At 36.9% G+C, this 24,941-nt stretch overlaps 1 protein-coding gene and 1 pseudogene across 3 annotated transcripts; both read left to right on the top strand.

Moving 5' to 3' along the window:
* Positions 1–189: 189 nt before the first annotated feature.
* Positions 190–4,397, top strand: LOC131313124 (G-type lectin S-receptor-like serine/threonine-protein kinase At1g11330; annotated as a pseudogene).
* An 8,548-nt stretch (positions 4,398–12,945) lies between these two features.
* On the top strand, positions 12,946–17,007 carry LOC131313123 (G-type lectin S-receptor-like serine/threonine-protein kinase At1g11330). 3 transcript variants are annotated; one of them, XM_058341250.1, is made up of 8 exons: positions 12,956–13,654; positions 14,040–14,938; positions 15,189–15,296; positions 15,389–15,591; positions 15,689–15,899; positions 16,085–16,322; positions 16,436–16,586; positions 16,700–17,007. In XM_058341250.1, the coding sequence occupies exons 2-8, from the start codon at positions 14,143–14,145 to the stop codon at positions 16,991–16,993; spliced, it is 2,001 nt and encodes a 666-aa protein (XP_058197233.1). In that variant the 5' UTR covers positions 12,956–13,654; positions 14,040–14,142; the 3' UTR covers positions 16,994–17,007. The 3 variants fall into 3 exon arrangements, 2 of the variants coding, with proteins under 2 accessions (XP_058197232.1, XP_058197233.1); XR_009196075.1 differs by having other exon boundaries at positions 12,946–14,938; positions 16,467–16,586; positions 16,700–16,721; XM_058341249.1 differs by having other exon boundaries at positions 12,953–14,938.
* The last annotated feature ends 7,934 nt before the right edge of the window (positions 17,008–24,941 follow it).

The following is a 24,941-nucleotide window of genomic DNA, read 5'->3' as shown; positions in this document are numbered from 1 at the left end:
CCATAGTATCTGTGTTGCCAAGAAACACAATCAGTAATTGATTGAAATGTTTATACAGCCAAACAAAAGATATTGGGGCACCTTTCCCGAGCACCTGATCCGCTTGAAAAGAGTACCGGCCGGAATAGCCATAGCGGATGCATTGGATATTGGGGCACTTTTCCGGGGTGGATTTGTCCAGACCAATACATGACTTTCCAGTTCATAATGCTACAGCAGTGGTTATAGTAAGAAAAATCATACAAAAAGAAAAAGGGTACTAAATAGCCATTGCGGATGCATCGGATCGTAATTTATAATCCACCATGATGGAGCAGTGGACAAGGTATGGGACTCATCATCTTCAACCGTTCAATCCCATTTCTTGAGGTCCTTATTCTCTTATTTTCTTGTTTTCTTCCAAAGTTTGGCATTGCTGTGGACACAATTACATCCACACAACCCATCACCGATCCTGATAGTATAATATCCAGCAACGATGGTTTTCAACTGGGATTCTTCAGCCCTATTAACACCACCAATAGATATGTTGGCATATGGTATAGCGACACCATTGAGAACCGTGGTATGGGTAGCTAATAGAGACAGACCTCTCACTGATTCTTCCGGGACTATGATTATATCTGACGGTGGAAACTTATTGATTTTAAGCGGACAGAAACGTATTATCTGGTCATCAAATGTTTCAAATCCCATGGTGAATTCTAGTGCCCAGCTGTTAGACTTCGGTAACCTTGTCATCCGAGATGACTCTGATGGAAGAACAATTTGGGAGAGTTTTCAATATCCTTCAGACTCGTTTTTAGAGGGGATGAAACTTGGCAGTGATGGGAAGACACTGTTGAAATCATGGAAAAGCTCTTCTGATCCATCTGTCGGAACCTTTTCCGCTGGTGTTAATTCTGCAACAATTCCCGAATTCTTTGTATGGAATGGTAGTCATCCCTATTGGCGGAGTGGTCCTTGGAACGGTCAAATCTTTATTGGCATACCATTCATGAACTCCACGTATCTTAATCGTGTTACCGTCGTTCCTGCTGACAACAAGGGAACTGCTTATATCTGTTTCACTACTGGAAATGAGTCTTTAATGGATTACTTCCTCCTGAATCATGATGGAACCATTATGCGCAAGGAAACGGTTGAATGGAAGCAGGAATGGGAGGTTCCGTGGTCCGTTCCGGGGACAGACTGTGATGTTTATGGCAAGTGTGGGCCATTTGGAAGCTGCAATTCAAAGGGTTCACTGATTTGTTCATGTTTGAGGGGGTTTGAGCCAAATAATGTAGAGGAATGGAATAGAGAGAATTTTACTGGTGGGTGTGCGATCACCTTTGCAGTGTGAGAGAAATGGCAGTAGCAACCTAGACAAGAAAGATGGGTTTTTGAAGCTGACGACGATGAAAGTGCCAGATTTGGCAGATTGGGTTTCTGGTCCAGAGAATGAGTGTGAAAAACAATGCTTAATGAATTGTTCGTGTACAGCTTATGCATATTATCAGGGCATCGGCTGCATGTCATGGAGTGGAAAATTAGTTGACATTCAGAAATTTCCAAGGGATGGGGCAGATCTTTACATTCGCGTGGCATATTCAGAGGTGGGTAATATTTTGTATTTTATAACCCATAATCCCGGTTCCCTAAGTAACTTCTATGTGTGCTTCCACTCATTTTTCTTTTGGTTTGAGCGTTTGATTGTTTATTTACTTGTTATTGTGAAGAATTTGAAGTCAGTTATATTTTCTTTCTTATTGTCAACATGCTAGCCATGTGGAACTTTTGGTTGATTCTCAGAATACTCAGGACTGTTTTAGCTGCGTTTGTCAATTTTGATCATTTTCTTGCTATGCTTGTTCTATTTCACAGATAAAAAGAGAAACATGAAATTTGTCACTGCAGTTTCAGTGATCAATGGATCAATAATCATGGCAATATGCGCATACTTCGCATGGATGTGGATGGCCAAACAAAAAGGTACCGACAGTTATTGTTGTAAGAACTGAGAACTTGAGAAGGCATTCGCTATTACTATGTAGTAGATAACTGACAACTACCTCTTGAACCAGGAATGACGAAAAAAAGGTTGTTTAAACTTGAGAAACGGTCACTATCTTCAGAATACTCAATTGAAACCTCGTTTGAAGATAATATGAACCAAGTTAAACGTGAAGAACTACCCCTGTTCAAGTTTGAGAAGCTGGCAATTGCAACGGGAAATTTTGACGAGAACAATAAGCTTGGACAGGGTGGTTTTGGTCTGGTGTACAAGGTAATAGTTTGTTTTTTTCAAGTTTGAAAAAATGTAAGGTACTAAAGATTGGTGTTGTGATGTAGAAAAGCAACATCATATCTGGTGTTTGTTTTAGGGGAAATTACACGATGGACAAGAAATAGCTGTCAAGAGGCTTTCAAGATCCTCTAAACAAGGGCTAGAGGAGTTTATGAATGAGGTGGTTGTGATTTCTAAACTCCAACACCGCAATCTTGTTAGACTCCTTGGCTGCTGTGTAGAAGGAGATCATGAAAAGATGTTGATCTACGAATACATGCCAAATAAAAGCTTGGATGCATTTCTCTTTGGTTAGTTTGTACGAAAAGCTCTTAATTTTTTACACTCACCTAAGCTTTGCAGTTAACTCATTATGTTAGAGATACATTATATCCGTTATACCCCCCAAAGAGCTTTGCAAATATATATTTTTTTATCTCGCCTCACTATCATAATTTCGATTTCCTTGAATCTTTCCCTCAGTCATTCTTGTTTTGGATTGATCTTCTTTCAGATCTACACAAACAAGAGCTCCTAGATTGGGGTAAACGGCTCAATATCATTGAGGGGATAAGTAGGGGGCTCATCTACCTTCATAGGGATTCTAGATTAAGGATCATTCATAGAGATTTGAAGGCAAGTAACATTCTGCTAGATGAACAGCTAAACCCAAAAATTCGGATTTTGGTATGGCAAGGATTTTTGGAGGCAATGAAGATCAAGCCAATACGAGAAGGGTTGTTGGGACATAGTAAGTAGATGCGACGACCTTAAAACAAAAAAAGAGTTCTTACTATGTTAACCTTTTCTCTCGTGTGTTGATATAATGTAATCAAATCAATTTTGCCATGATGTAGTGGTTATATGGCTCCTGAATATGCAATGCAAGGGATGTTTTCAGAGAAATCCGATGTATTCAGCTTTGGGGTGTTGTTATTAGAGATTGTAACCGGAAGGCGGAACACAAGTTTTTATAATGATGAGCAATCTTTGAGCCTTTTAGCATATGTAAGTTCACTCGAGCCATTTGACTGACCTATTTCTCTCATTCCCAGCTTTTCTTCACAAATCATCAGTGAAAGATAATCTTCGTATATTTCATATTGCTTGTCATAATTCAGGCATGGAGATTGTGGAATGAAGGCAATAGCGCACTTCTCATGGATCCTAGGATAACTTGTCAAGACTTCCAAATGGAGATTTTGAGATGCGTACATATTGGACTACTTTGTGCACAAGAATTTGCAATAGAGAGGCCTAACATGTCCACATTTGTTTCTATGCTAAGTAGTGAAATTGCAAATCTTCCCAAGCCAAAGCAGCCTGCGTTTACTCAAAGGCCAGTGTTGTCTGAGAGACATTCTTCGCAACCTTGTACGAATGGTTTAACTGTTACTATTGCTGAAGGCCGATGACGTGAGTTTCCTTGTGATGATATCTTCTTCTTTCTCTTGTTCGTTTATATGGGGACTAAAAAACTGAAGTTTTGAAGTTCAAAAAGTCTACCTACACAGATGTTATGCATAGATCATGGTGTGGGGCCCACTACGGGTCCCACACAAACAATCTGAGCCGTTCATTAATTGTAAAATATTTTTTTGAGGGTCCCCGCAATAAATTAGCTCAATCAGATATCTATAGGTGCTCAATTCAATCATTTAACTTTTCATTTAGAGTTAAGAACTCGGATCGTTTATGTGGAACCTGTAGTGTGTCCCACATCGTTATTTATGCACAAAATCTGTATGATAGCAACGTTTTTGAAGTTACAAAGAAACTCTTTCTACTATTTTGTGAGTGCTTATTAGATTTATTGATGCAGGACGAGTGGCTGAAACATTTATGGAGTAGTTGGAGAGTCTGAAGGCAAAGAAGAAGTCAAAATAAGTAGCTCAATGTGCCTTTTAGAGTTCCAAGGTGGGTACTGTATTGAGTATTGAAGGGTCATTTAGTTTAGTTTTTTGTATTGAGTCAGGAGTTTAAAGGTCTTTGTTGGAAAGTCCAAGAGTCATGTGTTGGGAAGGTAAAAGGTTAGGTCTATCCTCATCCATTAGCTAGTATAAATAAGATTGTAAGCCTATGGGCAAATCAATAATTTTCAGTCAATATTAATTCAAGAGTTTCTCTCTTTTCCTTGTGGATTTCAAGGGCTACTCGTGGATTCGAGTAATTGTCTTGTCTGCTAGAACAATATCTAGCCTTTGTGTATTTTCCGCTGTGTCATTTCGAGAATTTACATCTCTGACTAGCTAGAAAGAAATCCACTTTATGCATGCTAAAAGTGTAGCTATTCTGAAGAGAAGATATCCACCTCATTTGGAAACTTCGGCTCTGAAACTTGTGTAGAATGCTAACGACTTGTACTCTTTGAGGTGGGAAGAGTACTAGTTTTCAATTTTGGCTTCGGCATATGAATTGTATTGCTAAATTATTGGTCAAAAATGACTTCGGCATCGGCTCAACATTTGACCTTTTCTCACATCACCTACCTACTGGTTTGGTTGTTATCAAACAGAATTTTTATCCATGGACAAACGTATGATTTTAAGATTGGGAGGGCAAATATGTAAGAAAAATAACGACATGAGAGGCGATATTAATAATTATTTTATACTTTTCCATAAACCTGTACAACTCCCTAAATATAGTCCTCTATAATTATCACTACGTATGATGTTGTGCATCCTTATCCATTTTAGAAAGCGAAGTGCTAACACAAACATGAAAATAATGCTAAAACCATTATTTTTTTGTCAAAAAATCTTGGGTTTTTTTTTTTTTTTTGGCCAAAATGGTTGGAGTTGTATTATATGAGAACATAGCCGAATACACAGAAGTTGCATATTGTCCTATGGGGACTAAATAACCAAATACGAGGCCTAATTACCCAAGATTACCCACTAGAGCCTTGCAACTAGGCTTTCCTAGTTAATAGGCCATGACCGACCTCCAAACAGGGAGCAACACAAACCCTCAACTGTGGCAAAGACAGCCAAAAGATAGAAGCAAGACTTCTGACAAAGATAGAAATGATTCCAAAACCTATTAGGGTCAACAGAGCGGGAAATGCGAAAGATTGGGATGAGTTGTCTGATTTGAAGGTGGTGCAAGATGCTTATAACTACTTTTCTACTTTCAAAGGACTGATTGCGGATTTGATCTTCAGCTTCCGTGAGCATAACCAGAGCCGAGATTTTTTCCTCATGCGAACCGCAAGAGTTGCTTTCCAAATTGTTGAGGTAGAACTGAATTTTTTCTATAAGATTCTCTACACTAAGGCCGCGGTGGTGCAAGGTATGCTTGAATACTCTTTGCGGTTGATTTCGTTCAGTTTAAATTGCGCAGCCCTTGTGGTCTTCCATTTAACCAAAAATAAGGACTTTAAAAAGTTAGATATTGGAATTTCCGACACTTTGCTTGTTGGTGCTATTGCTCTCGATATAAGAGTATCCATATTATAATAAGCAAATTGGTATGGATAAGCAAACTTAGCAACAATGCTAAAAATATATCTCACATTGTAATAATCAAAGTTACAAGTCTTTTAGCAAATAACCAAATTTCACCCATTCCATAACCAAACTTAACAACTTTTACTAATAACCAAAACTCAATCACCAAACCCAATAACTAAATTCAAAACTAAAAAATTAAAAAACACCTCGCATTAGAATCATCTCATCGAGACGAATAATTTGGTGTGGTCGGGTGCGTGATTGGAACTCGTTTGCAATTGGACATAGGTGCATTGCGTATTGGGGGGGTTTATAGGGATACAAAAATAACTAATGTGGAGGTCAAGTTTGTTAAGTTTGATTATGAACTAAATGGATAATCAAATGCTGACGTGGTACATTTTGGTTATCGATTTTGATTATTCCCATTGCGGATGCTCTAATAGCTTTTGTGATGGTTCTTTACTCTGATTGGACTGCTATTGCTCTCACTAAGTCAGACCCCTGTCTAACTAATTGGTTTATTAAGAAACTGCAGAGGTTGCTAAATGTTAATAGGGATAGGTGGCCTAGAAACCTTGAAAAAAAGACCAGAAGGTTTTCTCCTAGGAAGATCATGCAAATTGTGCGCCGCAGGTGGTCTGAATCTCTCGCCCAGTACAACTTGATACACTATTGTTTGCACCCACGTCTGGAATGGTGGGAGGCAACTATTGATTTGTTTGGCCTAACCAACTTGCTAGATGGGATGAAATATGTGGAAACTGTGGATTTCATGGCCACCAATGGCTTGAGAGATCTTATTTTTGAGGAGTTAAAAATGAAATCCGAGCTAGCAGATGATTTAGAAACGGCCAAGGAGATATTTTCCGCTAGGTGAGATTGGATTCTTCGGTTTGAAAGTTGCACTGACTTACTCCGTTGGATCAACGAGGTTGACTTTGATAAGAGTCTTATTACGTGGCACATTGCTACTGAACTTCTCTACAACACTGTTGATGAAGGTAGAGCGCATACTAATAATGAGAGTGGTGATGCTACGAACCCCAGGGGTACTGACAATAAGAATTTCCGTGAGTTATCTAAGCTCCTTTCCAATTACATGTTGTATCTTCTAGTCATGCAGGCCACAATGTTGTCCACAGTTGCAGGTATTGGGCAAATAAGGTTCAGGGATACTTGTGCTGAGGCCAAGAAATTCTTTCATGGAAGGAAAATCGGGAAGTCAGAGGAAGGGAAGAACTGCTGCATGAACATCTTTACCTGCAAATGCTTCTGCGACAATGAACCGGAAAAGGGACAGGGTCAGAGTAAAACCAGTTGATGCGGCTTAAATAAATGCTGCTCAAAAGGGGAAACGGGACGAGACGAATTACAGAAAATAGCTTGCAAAAGTATCCTTGCTGTTAATACAGTAGTTGAACCTGTCGCTGTTAAGAGAGACAGAAGCAAATCTGTTTTATTTGACGCGAGCATGCTGCCCCAAGAGCTAGAAAAATTAGGAAGCGAAAGAATGTGGGAGATAATAAGCAAAATATGGGTTGAATGTCCTATGCAGCAAGTCATTGCAGAGCCAATATCCATATGGCACAACTCAGTAAAGGTGGGGAGCTCCTTACTTTGGCTTGGTTGTTGATGGCTCATCTTGCCTTAATTTTTAATTTTTAACTCAGTCAACACTTTTTAATTTTTGTTTCTTTACTTTGTTTATCCTATATTTTTTGAGATTGTGAATTAATTTACTTACACTTTAAATTTTCAATTCAGAAAAGGATATATGTGTCATGGATTTTTGAATACCAAGTTCAGCTCCGTTTGTTACAAAAATTTGTTCATAAAGGACACGTTACGGGAAATTGTGAGGAAATTTTGTTCACCAGATACATTCTTAATCATATTTGGTTGTTGTCATGTTTGTTTATTGTTCCTAGACCTCTAGGAAATAGGAATAGTCGTATCAACTTATCGATATGTTCATAATTGTTCCACTTTTCATTTTCCAAATCAACATTTTCAAAATCATTTTTACACACTCATCCTCGGTTCTGCAGCTCCGGGTTTCCGAGTATCCGCACAATGGTTTCGCCACTTTGGGTTTCCATTGGCACACAATTGGCATTGACATCTCTCCGCGGTAACCAAGCCACACACCCTACCTCGGTTCCGCCGCTCCGGGTTCCTATTGGCACATAATTGGCATCGGCACCTCTCCGCGGTAACCAAGCCACACACCCTACCTCGGTTCCGCCGCTCCGAGTTCCCGGGTATCCGCACAATGGTTCCTATTGGCACACACACACACACACACCACACAATGCGCTACCACGTCCTGTCTCATTTGGTGGTTTCAAAATATTTCTTTTTTTTCAAAACGCATCTCATCATTAACCACACCCTAAGTGCCATATTTCTACTTTCTCGATTTCTATGTCTCGTTTTCATGCAACGACTCCGCGGTAGGACTTTTCACATACGTAATTGTAAATCATTCATTATAATCTTGAAATTAAACTAGCAAGATCATCCAATTCTATATTAATCATCATGCTCAAACCACAACTTAAAGCATAACATCACATGTACGGACACCTTTAGAGTGAAAATCACTTATGCTTTATCACACCACAAGTAATACAAGCAATTCATGTATGTATGCTCATAACCATTCTAAAAATCAAAATACGAATACTTCTTAATCAACATTAAATGCTTATCTTTCTAAATCCGTTCTTTCTTCTTTTGTGGAAAGTTCTAAACAACATATGTTTATTGAAGTAAATGTCGATTATTCAATATGTTTATACATCCTTTAGCAAAATAAATTTACTAGCTATCTTTCATGTATTTCAAACATTATAGGCAACTAGACAAACTTTTATATATACTTAGAGAGAGTAGTTAGGGATATTCTACATGATCATATAACTTTTATACTTAGAATTAATGAGTAAGGAAAAATCTACCGTTCTTCTTGGTGGTAGGTACGGCTACGGAAAAAGTAAGTACGTCAGATGGAGTAACTTCTTACGGTGAGCTTCCAGTAGCTTCGAAAGAAAAAGGTTTCTCTCGAAACTAGATCTTGACTATACTACTAAACTTTTTGGATCAAAAGGGTGGTCGAGTGGTGGTTTAGTAGCCGTCTAGGATGAGTTTCTTGAAGAACTCAAGAAGAATCTCAAGAACACTAAGAACAAAGTAAGAACAAGGCAAGAATACAAGACTTTCTAGAGAGAGAAGTTGAAGAATGAAAAGTGTGAGTTGAATGGTGAGGATGTGGTGCTATTTATAGCAAAAGTCTTGGCTATTACCCAAGGAATCAAAATTTTTCCTAGCAATTATTGTCCAACGAGTAAAGGGATAGGTATGGCCTTGTAAGGATGATGTACAAGTACTAACAATATCTAGGTATAAAATACTAGATTTTTTTGTACCTTGGGTTAGATTTTAGGAAGATTTAATGGGAGAGGAAGGATGGTTCAAAGATTGAGTTGTACTTTCCATATCTCTCCAATCCTTGCCTAGTACAATGAGTGTGTGTGTATATATATGCCTATTTAAGTATATTTAAGGTATTGGTAGTCCTATTAGGTCTATGAAAAAAAAATGACAAGATCATTGTCCTTTGAGTAGGATTTTTCCTAGAAGTACATATAAGCATGCTTAACATAATAAAAAAGGTACATATGTACTTATATTTATGTATATATATACAAGTACAGAGGAAATCTAGGAAGATGACTTTGGTGGGAAATCTAGATTTAGGCCTAATAGAAAAAGGGTGGTAGGCATGACAAGGCTAAGGTCATGAGATTTGGTCTATGACTTGTCAATCTATATATTTATTGGCAAAATCCTAATATCTATTGCCCAAGGGACAAAGATTTTTCTAACAATTATTATTCAATGGGTAGAAGGATAATAATGTTGAATAAGGTTTGAATGTAGTCTCCATATCTCTCGGTAGTACTATGAAAGAGTGTGTATGTGTGTGTGTGTGTGTGTGTGTGTGTGTATATGTCCAAGTATAAGTACATAAGGTACTATATAATCCTTTAAGATTTTCAAGTATCTAATAAAAATAAATATAGGGTCAAGATTCCTTAATAAACTAATCTAATAAGCACATGTTCCTATCATATTATTATATTAGAGTACTTTAGTACTCATATTTATATATAACAATATCTTTAGAAAATCTAGGGCAATAGATTTATAAGGTACATACACATATTTTAATATATATATATATATATATATATATATATATATAAAATCACATGGAAAATCTAGAAAATGACTATTTAATAAAATCCTAGTACTTGTTGGTAGACTAACCTTATTATACAATGGGTAAAGTTTACCCTAGCATGTATTGACCAATGGTTAAAGGAGTGAGGTATTATATACTAGAATAATACTTGAGATGACTATGCTTATAATAATCTATAAAGTACATAGGACTATATAATCTTATATATGTACTTTAATAAATCTAGAGTGATACTTTAGGTGGAAAAATCTAGGTTTCCTATTGTTCAATGGATAAAAGTTTTCCTAACGTTTATTAACCAATGGGTAAAGGTTAAAAGGTTATCTAGGGTTAGAAGAAAGTAACTAAGTGAATTGATAGTTTGGTTTCTTCAACTATTCGGTTGGAAGCTAATCCTATTTGCCAAGTAGGATTTCTAGCTAAGAAATATAATTTTAAAGGACTAAAATCTAATTATGACGGATTATTAGAATTTAAAAGGAATTTTAAAAGAAACCAAGTAATTAAAAATAAAAATTCAAATATTTAACGAAATTTTTTTTTTACCAAAAATCAAGGTCGTTACAGATGTAATAATATCTCCTATCAATTGACAAAAAAAGAATCATAAGCTTGTTAAGGGGGAAAAAATGAAGAATCATAATGTGTATTTTATATTTAATCAACGTATATGTGTTTATTTTCGCTATATTATGCTTACCAAACTCTTATAAAGGAACACTTTGGATCTCATATTAATAAGTTCAATGGAAAAAATGGTTTTAATACCTTTAGTATCTTCTTAATTATCTAAGCCTTTTTAATTTAATAATTTCTTTCCAAATTTTATATTTTTTTGAATCTTCTTGTCGTAACTAATAGACAAAAAACTAAACATTAACAATACCAACTATATAATCAATGTAGGCTAAACTTAAGCTTTTATAATTTCGTCTTTGGAAATGAACAACCCTAACTATATAATCAATGTAGGCTAAACTTAAGCTTTTATAATTTCGTCTTAGAAAATGAACAACCCTGTTCATGGTTGTGGATTCCGGGTGAGCGGCAATGGCACAAAATTAACCGATCATGAAAATTTGACGAGAGCTCAAGCCCCTAACCTTGCCACCGTCACAAATATGGATCAGATTTGATCTATCGATCATATAGAATTCAAATCCGACCAGATCCCGTAATAACTCAAATATGATCTAAATCCGACTTTCACAATTTCGCCATGGGCAATCCGGATCAGAATTAATTAGAGGTGTAATGTATAAGCTGAATTAGTGCGTTATTAAATTAAAATGGTGTATTACCGGATCAGATATGTTAATTTTTGGATTTTTGAATTTAGATCAAACGGATTATATTGAATATTCGTAGTCTGGATTGTGCCAGACCAAATTTGGATAAAAATCTAAATCCAATCCGGCCATTAACGTGCTTAGGCTCTGTTTGGATCTTGGAAAACTGATGAGAAAATTTTAAAAATTTACCTCCCCTTGTTTGGTTTGTAGAGTAAGAGAGAGAGAATCAAAAAAAAAAGTTCAACTTCCCCTCCATTTTTTCTTGAAATTCCCTTCTAATTTCTCCCCTACTTTATTTTCCCTTCTTTTCTAATTTCTCCAACCAAACAGAGCCTCCTATAATTATTCCCCCTTAATTTTCCTAGGTTCCAAACCCAGCCTTCCCAACTCTCAGAGCATCTCCGGTCTTCACTCATATTTTTTTTCAAATTTGAGTCAAATTTTGGGTAAAAATCCATTTTGGGTAGACACATCTCCAACCATCAAATCCAAATTTTACACATCTCCCTCTTTCTCTCTCTCTAACTAGCAGTTGGAAAAATGAGTCAAGGCAAAAGTTGTCTCAGATTTGGCAAAAAAATGGATAAAGCCCAAAATAAGAAAGGATTTGGGTCAAAGATTGGAGAGAAATTTTTGTGATTTTTGTCCCATTTTTAAATTTGAGTATTAAATTGAGTCAAGGCTGGAGATGCTCTCAGCCCCTCTCCTGCCTCGCAGCCTCGGTAGCTTTCTCCTGAAGTATCCCCTTCTTCGCTGTATTTCAAAAGCTACAATGGAAATCAAGGACAGGCACGCGTTACGACCCAAAGTCTCAAACTTGAATGATACGGGTTTCACCACATTTCTCCTAATTCGAGAAGCTGATTCTGTTTCAAATAATCATATCAGTAGACATGTCAACAGGTAAGCCTAAGCCAAAATCGTTGCTAAAATTAGGTGGGTATGTATTTATGTATACCTGAACATGTGAGTAAAGTTGGAACCATATATGGGTTATGAAATTGGAGGAATTTTAGGGTGGAGGAATTTTAGCACCCTAATCCGGATGGTTGGTGCGTCTGCGTCCCACACAATAGACCATGATTCGATTCTTGGGATCACACCCCAATAAAGTAGTTTCTTGTGAATTTCCTAGTCCTTTTCACCGAACAAGAGAGGTGATTAGTCAAGGTGGCGTCAACCGAACAAGAGAGGTAATTAGTCAAGGTGGCGTAAGCGCCTGTTGAAACGGACAAAAAAAAGAGAGATTACAGGAATTTTGGTCTGCTTAGGTTAGCATGTCTGAAGTTGGTTGTGTGAAGAATCGTTTAGGAATTATTGAATGACAAGGAGGTGAATTTCTTTGGGCCTAATCATCTGGACAAAACTATTGCTCCCGATATTTCAGTTATGCAGGCTGATAAAAAATTAATCTACTAGAATTTTAGATCGTTAAAAGCTAGTTCTAGATCAACTTATTGCATAAACAAACCAAGCTTCAATATCTGTTTCGTTTTTAATAAAAGTAATAAAGTTTGCAGACCTTTATGTTCCTAAACAAGTATTTATAATAGAAAGGAATTGCAAATTCTCTCTCTCTCTCTCTCTCTCTCTCTCTCTCTCTCTCTCTCTCTCTCTCTCTCTAAATGATAAGAGCTTGCTGCTATTGTTGAATAGTGGTTTGCTACTATTTGTTTGTTTGGGTAGGTTCCTTCCTCCTTGCTTTCTGGCTACTTTTCTTAATTTGCCTTCATTCCACGGAAGTTTCCTAAACATTTTGCCCTCCGCAATTTTAGTGTTTTTCGATTAATCTATTCATGTATCTATTTGTTTCTATAAGGAGTTTGAATTTTCAAAAGTTATTGTTAGATAGTACTCCGTACCAAGGAAAATTTCTGAATTGAAAATCCAACGACATTCAAATAGGATGCATTCTTTGACCATTCTGCAGTTGAATGTTTACGCAAACAGGCCCACACCTAGAAAACCAACTAATGGACTGGTGGCTTCCTCAAACTAGCTTCTCAAAGTATCTGTCCTGCCAAGTAACACAATCAATTAGTGATCGAATTGTTTATACAGCCAAACAAAAGATATTGGGGCACTTTTCCTGAGCACCTGATCCGCTTGAAAAGAGAACTGGCCGGAAAGATAGATTGTGTATTGTACCCTGCCTCTATCACCCCGTTGAGGATATGTGCCATAAAATTCTTCATCCTATTCCGGGGTGGATTTGTCCAGACCTTGCATGACTTTCCAGTTCATAATGCTACAGCAGTGGCTATAGTACCAAAATCATACAAATACAAAAAGAAAAAGGGTACGAAATAGCCATAGCAGTTGCATCAGATCGTAATTTCTAATCCACCACGACGGAGCAGTGAACAAGGTATGGGACTCATCATCTTCAACCGTGCAATCCCATTTCTTGAGGTCCTTATTCTCTTCTTTTCTTGTTTTCTTCTGAAGTTTGGCATTGCTGTGGACACAATTACATCCACACAACCCATCACCGATTCTGAAAGTATACTATCCAGCAACAATGGTTTTCAACTGGGATTCTTCAGCCCTATTAACACCACCAATAGATATGTTGGCATATGGTATAGCAACATCCCATTGAGAACCGTGGTATGGGTAGCTAATAGAGACAGACCTCTCACTGATTCTTCCGGGACTATGATTATATCTGACGATGGAAACTTATTGATTTTAAGCGGACAGAAACAGATTATTTGGTCATCTAATGTTTCAAATCCTATGGTGAATTCTAGTGCCCAGCTGTTAGACTCTGGTAACCTTGTCATTCGAGATGACTCTGATGGAACAACAATTTGGGAGAGTTTTCAATATCCTTCAGACTCGTTTTTACAGAGGATGAAACTTGGCAGTGATGTGACGACACTGTTGAAATCATGGAAAAGCTCTTCTGATCCATCTGTCGGAACCTTTTCCGCTGGTCTTAATTGTTTAACGATTCCCGAAATCTATGTATGGAATGGTAGTCATCCCTATTGGCGGAGTGGTCCTTGGAACGGTCAAATCTTTATTGGCGTACCACACATGAACTCCATGTATCTTAATGGTTTTACCGTCATTCCTGATGATAACAAGGGAACTGCGTATGTCAGTTTCACTACTGGAAATGAGTCTTTAATGGAATACTATCTCCTGAATCATGATGGAAACCTTATGGAGAAGGAAATGATTGAATGGAAGCGGGAATGGGAGGTTTCATGGTCTGCTCTGGAGACAGACTGTGATGTTTATGGCAAGTGTGGGCCATTTGGAAGCTGCAATTCAAAGGATTCACCGATTTGTTCATGTTTGAGGGGGTTTGAGCCAAATAATATAGAGGAATGGAATAGGGAGAATTTTACTGGTGGGTGTGCGAGGAAGACACCTTTGCAGTGTGAGAGAAATGGCAGTAGCAACCTAGACCTGAAAGATGGCTTTTTGAAGCTGACAACAATGAAAGTGCCAGAGTTGGCAGATTGGGTTTCTGTTCCAGAGAATGAGTGTGAAAAACAATGCTTAATGAATTGTTCGTGTGCAGCTTATGCATATTATCAGGGCATCGGCTGCATGTCATGGAGTGGAAAATTAGTTGACATTCAGAAATTTTCAAGTGATGGGGCAGATCTTTACATTCGCGTGGCATATTCAGAGATCGGTAATATTTTGTATTTTCTAACCCATAATCCCAGAACTTCTATGTGCTTCCACTTACGTTCTTTGGTTTGAGCATTTAAATGTCTTTTTACTTGTATTTCTGAAGAATTTGAAGTCATTTATATTTCCTTTCTTATTGTCAACATGCTAGCCATATGGAACTTTTGGTTGATTCTCAGAATACTTGGGATTGGTTTATCTGCGTTTGTTAATTTTGACCATACCCTTGTTATGTTTGTTACATTTCACAGATAAAAAGAGGAACATGAAATTTCTCACTGCAGTTTCAGTGATCACTGGATCAATAATCATGGCAATATGCGCATACTTTGCATGGAAGTGGATGGCCAAACAAAAAGGTACCGACAGTTACTGTTGTGAGAACTGAGAACTTGAGAAAGCATTCGCTATTGCTGTGTAGTAGATAACCGTCAACTACCTCTTTAACCAGGAATGACGAAAAAAAGGTTGTTTAAACTTGAGAAGCAGTCACTGTCTCCAGAATACTCAACTGAAACCTCGTTTGAAGATAATATGAACCAAGTTAAACTTGAAGAACTACCCCTGTTCAAATTTGAGAAGCTGGCAATTGCAACGGGAAATTTTGATGAGAACAATAAGCTCGGACAGGGTGGTTTTGGTCTGGTGTACAAGGTAATAGTTTGTTTTTTTCATGTTTGAAAAAATGTAAGGTACTGAAGATTGGTGTTGTGATGTAGAAAAGAAACATCATATCTGGTGTCTGTTTCAGGGGAAATTACACGATGGACAAGAAATAGCTGTCAAGAGGCTTTCAAGATCCTCTAAACAAGGGCTAGAGGAGTTTATGAATGAGGTGGTTGTGATTTCTAAACTCCAACACCGCAATCTTGTTAGACTCCTTGGCTGCTGTGTAGAAGGAGATGAAAAGATGTTGATCTACGAATACATGCCAAATAAAAGCTTGGATGCATTTCTCTTTGGTTAGTTTGTACGAAAACTCTTAATTATTTACTCTCACCTCTGCTTTGGCAGTTAACTCATTATATTAGTGATACACTATACACAAAGCACTTTGCAATTTTTATATCTCGCCTCAATATCATAATTTTAATTTCCTTTGAATGTTTCCCTCAATCATTCTTGTTTCGGATCGATCTTCTTTCAGATAGAAACAAAAAAGAGCTCCTAGATTGGGGTAAACGGCTCAATATCATTGAGGGATTAAGTAGGGGGCTCCTCTACCTTCATAGGGATTCTAGATTAAGGATCATTCATCGAGATTTGAAGGCAAGTAACATTCTGCTAGATGAACAGCTAAACCCAAAAATTTCGGATTTTGGTATGGCAAGGATTTTTGGAGGCAATGAAGATCAAGCCAATACGAGAAGGGTTGTTGGAACATAGTAAGTAGATGCGACCTTCTTAAAACCAAAAACAAAAAATAATCTTTCTATGTTAACCTTTTGTTTATTGTGTGACGATAAAATGTAATCAAATCTATTTTGCCATGATGCAGTGGTTATATGGCTCCTGAATATGCAATGCAGGGGATGTTTTCAGAGAAATCCGATGTATTCAGCTTTGGGGTGTTGTTATTAGAGATTGTAACCGGAAGGCGGAACACAAGTTTTTATGATGATGAGCAATCTTTGAGCCTTTTGGCATATGTAAGTTCACTCAAGTCATTCGACTGACCTATTTCTCTAATTCCCAGCTTTTCTTCACAAATCATCAATGAAAGATAATCTTCCTATATTTTGTATTACTTGTCATAATTCAGGCATGGAGATTGTGGAATGAAGGCAATAGCGAGCTTCTCCTAGACCCGAGGATAACTTGTCAAGACTTCCAAATGGAGATTTTGAGATGCACACATATTGGTCTACTTTGTGTACAAGAATTTGCAATAGAGAGGCCTAACATGTCCACAGTTCTTTCTATGCTAAGTAGTGAAATCGCAAATCTTCCCAAGCCAAAGCAGCCTGCGTTTACTCAAAGGCCAGTGTTGTCTGAGAGACATTCTTCGCAACCTTGTACGAATGGTTTAACTGTTACTATTGTTGAAGGCCGATGACATGAGTTTCCTTGTGATGGTATCTTCTTCTTTCTCCTGTTCGTTTATATGGGGACTAAAACTGAAGTTTTGAAGTTCAGAAAGTCTACTCACAGAGATTTTGTGCACAGATCACGGTGTGGGGCCCACTATGGGACCTACACAAATGATCCCGAGCTGTTCATTAAATGTAAAATATTTTTTCTAGGGTCCTCGTAAAACATCAGCTCATTCAGATATCTATAAGTACTCGATTCAATAATCTAACTTTTCATTCAGAGTTTAGGATAATGAAACGTTAGATGATTAGATCGAGAACCTATAAGTATTGGATTGAGCTGATTTTTCGTGATAGTCTTGGAAAAAATATTTTGCATTTAACGAACGGTTCGGATCATTTTGTGGGACCCCTAGCGGGCCCCACACCGTAATCTACGCAAAAAATCTGTGTGGGTAGTGGCGTTCCTTGAAGTTACAGAAAAAGTGTTTCTACCATTTTGTGGGTGCTTATTAGATTTAGTTAGGGGTGGCAAATTGAACCCAGACCCATTAACAAACCCAGACCCATCAACTAGAAAATAGACCCAACCCAACCCATTTATTAGTTGGGTAAGAATGGGTTCAAACCCAACTAACCCATTATTAATTGGGTCATAATTGGGCATTAATTGGGTCAACTTAAATGACCCAATGGGCAATGAAAGTAACCCACCAAATTCCATCTCTTAATTGGTCCCAAATTCCATCTCTTTCTCTCCCTCCCCCTGCCCCTCCCTCCCCCCCGCTCTCTCTCTCTCCCCCCTGCCGCCCCCCCCCCCCCCCCCCCCCTCTCTCTCTCTCTCTCTCTCTCTCTCCCCCCCGCTCATCCTCCGTCTCTCTCTCTTTCCCCCCACAGGAGCATGACCTTCTCCCTCTTTTATTCAATTGTTTTGTGCTACATCACACGGGTCCAAAAATATTTTGAATGGTCCGAATTAAAAATCAATTGTGACCGGTAACAATTATTTTGACCAGTCAAAATTGAAAACACATCTCATCCATTAATTGCGCGAATGGACCCGTGAAATTGTGCTCCGCCGTGAATAAATTTCTCTCATGGTAGTCCCGCAAAGGGTTTGGATTAAAAAATTGACTTATTTTTTTGTCCTTATTTAATTTTTTTTTGCATTTTTTTTGTTTTGTGTCATATTTTTGTGACTTATTAATTTGTTTTGATGAGAGGAATCAGAAAAGTAAAAAAATTTGATCGAAACTTATAACTTTTTGAATAAAGACAAAAAAAAATCAATAAGACAAAAAAAATTACTTATTCTCGTCTTTTTGAAAAAATTTATGAGTTTCGATCATAATTTTTTTTTACTTTTCTAATTTTTCGATCATAATTTTTAGTTTATATATAATTGGGTTAATGGGCGGGTCGGGTTTGCTTTAAAATAAATGGGTCGGGTTGGGTATGGGTAATTGACTCATAGTTAACGGGTCTAAATGGGTCAATGACCCATTAAAGATCCAACCCACTAACAACTTACCCAATTTGACCCAAACCCGCCCGTTTGCCACCCCTAGATTTAGTGATGTAGGACAAGTGGCTGAAGCATTCATGGAGCAGTTGGAGAGTCACAGGTCAAAGAAGTCAGAATAAGTAGCTCAATGTACTTTGTATTGAGTATTGAAGGGTCATTTAGTTAAGTTGTTTGTATTGAGTCTTGGGAGTCTGAATGTCTTTGTTGGAACTTGGAAGATCAAAGGTTGGATCTATCCTTGTCCATTAGCAAGTATAAATAAGATTGTAAGTCGGCAAATCAAAATTTTCAATCAATATTAATTCAAGAGTTTCTATATCTTTTTCTCTTGAATTTCAAGGACTACTCGTGGATTCGAGTAATTATTTCGTCTCCTAGAATGATATATAGGCTTTGTGTATTTTCCGCTGCGTCATTTAGAGAATTTACATCTCTGACTGGCTAGAAAGAAATGCACTTTCTGCATGCTAAAAATGTAGCTATTCTGAAGAGAAGATATCCATCTCATTTGGAAACTTCGGCTCTGATACTTGTGTAGAATGCTCACGACTTGTCTTTGAGTTGGGAAAACTAGTTTTCAATGTTGGCTTCGGCGTCTGAATTGTATTTGCTAAACTATTGGTCAAAAATGACTTCGGCATCAGCTCAACATTTGACCTTTTCTCACATCACCTACCTACTGGATGTTATCAAACAGAATTTTTATCCAACTATGGATGAACGAATGATTTTAAGATTGGGTGGGCAAATATGTAAGAAAAATTACAACATGAGAGGCGATATTAGTATTGCCAATACAAATTGTAAAAGAGCTGCAAAAAGATTATCATATACTTTTCCATAAACCTATTCACCTCCCTAAATACAGTCCTCTATAATTATCACTACATATGAACTTGTGCATCCCTATCCACAGTCCAGTTCAAATCCACACCTCTTTCCGTCCGCACTGTCCGCAACTCCTCTTTTCCGATCGAATTTCGATGATCCAAGCCGCTCAATGTGATCAGAATGTGATTTTAAAGGTACTCGCGAGAAATCGGCAAAAAAAAAATGATCTAGAAGGGCTTCATCTGAGCAGTTTTTTATTGAACGGTTCAATAAAAAATTGCTCAAATCAAGCCCTTCCCAGTGTTTTTTTTTGCCGATTTTACCCTTAAAATTACGTTCTGAACACATTGAGCCGCTTGGATCATCGAAATTCGATCAGGAAAGGGGAGGTGCGGACGGTGCAGACGGGAAGAGGTGTGAACTTGATCAGGACTGTTTCTATCCATTTTATAAAAGTAATAACATAAACATGAAAGTATTGCTAAAACTATTATTTTTTGTCAAAAAATTTTGGTTGGGCGAGTGTTGAATAGTCCAAATTGGACAAACCAATATAAGTTCAAAATTTTATAAGAAAAAAGTTACTATAATTCTAACGGAAAACCGAAATGTGAGTGGGGCATTTGTCCGGGTTCGTCCTTCCTTTGGTCTGTCCTTGGATCCAACGGTTGAAATGGTAGTAGATTGGCAACCGAAAAAAAAATTGGGTTCATATTTGGACAAGAACACGTGGTGCCCTAACTCACCATTAATAATCACGGAATTATGCATTGTCCACATGCCATGGGGTTGGGGTTACTATTACCAAAATTTAATTCAAGAATAAATTGATACATCAAAAATTTACGTAGAGATTCCACTATAATAAAGGTAGAAGTCTAGTGACAAAGGTTGATGATCCTTTGGACATTTGCTAATCCTGGTGCTCAATCATTATTTTCATTCACTCGTTCCTATTTACATGTTTAATTTTTTCCTCCACTAATTTAGGGTCATTAGATCTCGAAGCCTGCAGGTGGAGTGGAATGCAGGTGGTGCCTCTTATATACTCTCATGCACATGGGTAGAGTTTGATTCCCGTAAGCACTCATCTCCCTCCTCATGTCCCCTACAATAGAGAAGATTATGATTAATGAATGGCAAAAACAAAAACATGTTTTCCATATCTGTAAAATTATAATTAAGCTACAATAAAAAGTTGGTAGTGTTTACTTCAAAAGGCTGAAAAAATCATCTTCTATAAAACTTAAAACCTAAAATCTTATCCAAAAAGCACCATAAGCTACCCAAACCAAACTTTGGGATTTTCAGAGTTTCATTCCTTCTCCAGTTTTTCAAAATCTGTTGAATTCAAGAATCTGTTGTCTAGAATTTTTGATAAACACTCCAACCAAATTTTGAAAAAATTATAATTCCAAAATCTGTAAAAAAAAATTTCGTAAACACCCACAAAATCCAGAACTGCTTTTGGATTCAATTTGGCGTGATTGACTTATTCTTCTGTCCATATGGCCTGATGTTTTATTTACGGGCGCTGCTATTCGCAGCCCTTTATTTTCTCTCGTAGCCCACTACATTTCGGTAAATGGTTGTTGAAAATCATAAATAACATTTCGGTAAATTGCTGTTGAAAACAAGATTATATTTCGGAACTACATGTGAAAATATGTTCAACTTTCGGTAAACAACTGCCAAACATGCATTTTCGGTAAACATCTGTTGGAAAAAATATTATATTTCGGTAATTGAATGCTGAAAATATATCTCAATTTCAGTAACTAACTGTCGAGTATAATTGAAAATTTTTAACGGGCTATGGGAGTAAATAGAGGGCTGCGAATAGCAGTGCCCTTTATTTACTCAGTTGCGTGCCTTGAATGGGATGACAGTAAAATAATAATTTTAGTCCTTCCTTGTCATGAAGAATTCATTGACCTAGTTGGCAGCATTTGCAAGTGGCAACCGCAACTAAGATTAGTATTATGTGATTGGGCAGAATCATGGAGAGCAGAATCAGTCTTTGTAGCTTAACTAGAGGAACAATGCTGCATATACAGACTTTCGTGTTCAGATTCAAATAAATGCATCTAAAATTACCCAATGTACATGATCCTCTTAAGTATTTTGTAAGACTCGCGTGTAATAAACGATTCTGAACTCGCATGTAGTCGGGTCTGTGCACAGAAGTCAGTTTACACAATCTTTTCGAAACTGCGTTGTTTAGGACCATGGTTTCATGAACCTACCCCTTAATTATCAAAAGTCATGGGTTCCAATAGGGGTGAGCAAAAAATCCGTTAAATTGCGAATCCAGTCTAATCCAAACCGAAAGGATTGGTTCAGTTTTTTGGTAGTATGGTTTGGTCATGTTTAAAAATTAGAAACCGCGTTATATGATTTGGTTTGTGGATTCACGTTCATGGTTATAGTTCTAAACTGATCCAAACCGTATAATACATATGTATAATTTAGTACTTATGATTCATGAAATAAATATGGGCAAGTTGATTCCTACCATGCATGCTATTGTTGCCTTATGCTGCCTTATTTCAATTCAATAGTTTTAGGAATTTTCTTTGGCCTTTTATTTGGTTAAACTATCTTAAAATGTTTAGTAGTTGGTATTCTTAATTGGTTCATTTTAGTGAATTGCTAGTATTTCATTTACTTAGTTTAAGTCTTGGGGCAATTGATAGTATTCTACTCTTTATTAGTTGGTTGATGTTAGTATGTTTTGGTAATTTGAATGGAATTGGTTTTAATATAGTTTTTTTTAATTTAGCTTCGTAATTTTAAATACTTCAAATATTTTTTGAAGATGATAGCTTAGAGCATCTCCAACGGGGGATGTCAAACGTGACGTGGACAATGCAACGGATCCTTTTGATAGTTTCAAGCCTTCCAATCATGTTGTCTTTCCATATGCCAATTCCACGTGGAATTGAAGGTAGCTCCAAGCATGTCAATTTTGACAGCAACATAGTGGCATGCCAAATTTCCAATTTTCAAAATGTAAAGATAATATAATTTGACCTAGGGGTTAATTGGAGAGAGATAGTTTGATGTCAAATAAATAGAATTTGGCATAAGGGTTGGAGAGAAGATTTTGATGTCAAATTGGAGATGTCAAAACGCCACTTAAGCCTTCAAAAAAAATTGACATCTCCAATTTGAAGTCAAGGGTTGGAGATGCTCTTAGTTCAAAGCAAGCCATGGCTTAAAACCGAAACCAAACCGTATTTAATGGTTTGAGTTGGTTTGGTTCTATGTTATTTGTGAGTTGGTTTGGTTCTTCAAATTCATAATCCGTAGGTATTGGTTTGATTCTTTATTTACTATAAAACCGAATCAATCCGAACCATGCTCACCCCAAGGTTCCAACCTTGGCAAATGAATGATTAATTACTTCAGGGCTCATTTTGCATTGAGATTATAGTAGAGGGCGCCGTCGGTAATTGGGACCACAGATTTTTTTGAAGAGACGTCAATATTGGGAGCACAGATTATGGAAACAACAAAACAAGGACTAGTGTGTGCTAGTGTGGATTTTTTTGTCTAAAAAGAAAGATGTAACAACCACACCCAACATTACACACCCAAATGCACACCCTCTCATAAAACACAAGGGTCTCATACACACACATGAGAGCTCTATTATATAAAGTTTTTAAAATCACCTATAAGATTATAAATTATGAGATATAATTAATTGAAAAATGACACACACTTCCAAAGATGACCAATATTTTGGGACGGAGGGAGTATTTATGTTTCTTTGTTATTCACGTTTCCTTGTTGGTTAGTTTCTTAGTTACCAAGTGATGTAGCTTATATAAAGACATGTTAAGAGTTATAATTTGTACACAATCAATAATACATTATTTTGTTTTTTCTTCACATGGTATCAGTACTATAAGATATAAATCCTGTGGAATTTTCGCTCTCTACGACCGGCCTAAACTTCGTTGCCGTCCGCCGGGCACTCGTAGTAACATGTAACTGGCTCACTCATTCGGATTCACCTCAGATCTCTTTTATCATGGCTTCTCTTGCTCGTGGTTGTTCTTTGGCTCTCCTGGTTTCTCTTGGCTTGGTGTGGCTGCACCTAGTTTCTTTTTCCTTGAATATTCCTAGTTTCTCTTAGCTTTTTAAAGGGGAATTTAAATATTCATCCTCAAACCTCATCCCACGTAAGAATTCATCCCGGTCATTTTGAACAGTTATGTTTCCATCCTTTCAGATGCTGAATTACCTATCTTACCCTTTTAATAATATATTCATATATGTTTTATTAAATTGACATCCTAAATTAGTGGGATTCAACCATTTTTTAATTTAGTAGAATTCAACCATTTCCTAATTTAGTGGGATTCAATCTCAATAATTACGGGAGATAATTATGACATATGATTTCAAAGCTTAAAAGATTCATAATAACCAAATTTCATAGATTTACATTCGAAAACAATATTTATTTTTTCATTTATAGCACGTATTATCATGAAACCTTTTAGAACATGGTGGATTGACCATATTTTTATTTTTTGTAAAATTATCATAAATAATATTTTAGAACATATATAATATTCATACTGACCTTGTTTTTCATGCTTAATATGTCATGAAAACAATAAACCAAAATCATGATTTCTCGGTGGAACTTGAAAACCCATAACATTCCAGGAAAATAGCCCATTTTTTGAAACATGGTGGATTGACCATGTTTTTATTATTTGGAAAATAATCTTAAGAAATATTTCGGAACATACACAATATTCAAACTGACCATATTTTTCGTGGTTAATTTATCATGAAAAACAATAAACCAAAATCATGATTTCTCGGCGAAACTTGAAAACCCATAACATTCCGGAAAAATAGCATGAAAAAACCATGAATATAAAATGTTTTATTCATGAATATACACCACGAAAAAATATGAATATACAATGTTTTATTAATGAAAACTCAACAATATGAAAAAATACATCACGTTTGAAACAAAAAACACCATGAAACGAAAAAGGTACAAAACTAACGGAGCTAACCAGCAAGAACACGAGGAGATGGAGGAGTCATCGTGGATGCATGTGGATCGGACGGAAAAGTCAAGGTCGCGGAGGCGGCGAACAGTGGAGAGGAGCTTCAAGAGGTGGGAGGTAGTAGGCGGCAATGAGTTTGTCTTGGGTTAGAATCTCCAATGGCGGGCTTGCAGCGGAGGAATCACCAGCGACAGCGGAGGAGAAGACGACAATGGATCAGAACCATATCCACTGATGTGGTTTATCAGACCCAATAAATAAAGCAATTGCCATATTTAATTCCAATTGCAATGTGAAGGTACTGATATATATCTTTTTCTTTCCATTCATGATGTGTTTATTCAATGGGGATTTGGTGTGTATATGGAGTGGATTTTAGTTAGTTTTAAAAAGTTTTGGAAAAGATAACAAAGATTTGAATTATCCCCCTTCATTTTCAAATCATCAATCAAATCTCATTTAATTAGGAAATCATAATCACATAAAACCTAATTACATGCCACCTATTTAGGCAACAACTGTTATGCATATTTATTTGTAAGGGTACAATTGGTATTAAAAAAGAGAAAGGAT

Source organism: Rhododendron vialii, chromosome 13a (genome assembly GCF_030253575.1).
Source record: "Rhododendron vialii isolate Sample 1 chromosome 13a, ASM3025357v1".
Classification (NCBI taxonomy): Eukaryota; Viridiplantae; Streptophyta; class Magnoliopsida; order Ericales; family Ericaceae; genus Rhododendron; species Rhododendron vialii.
This window is presented reverse-complemented; position numbering and strand designations above follow the sequence as displayed.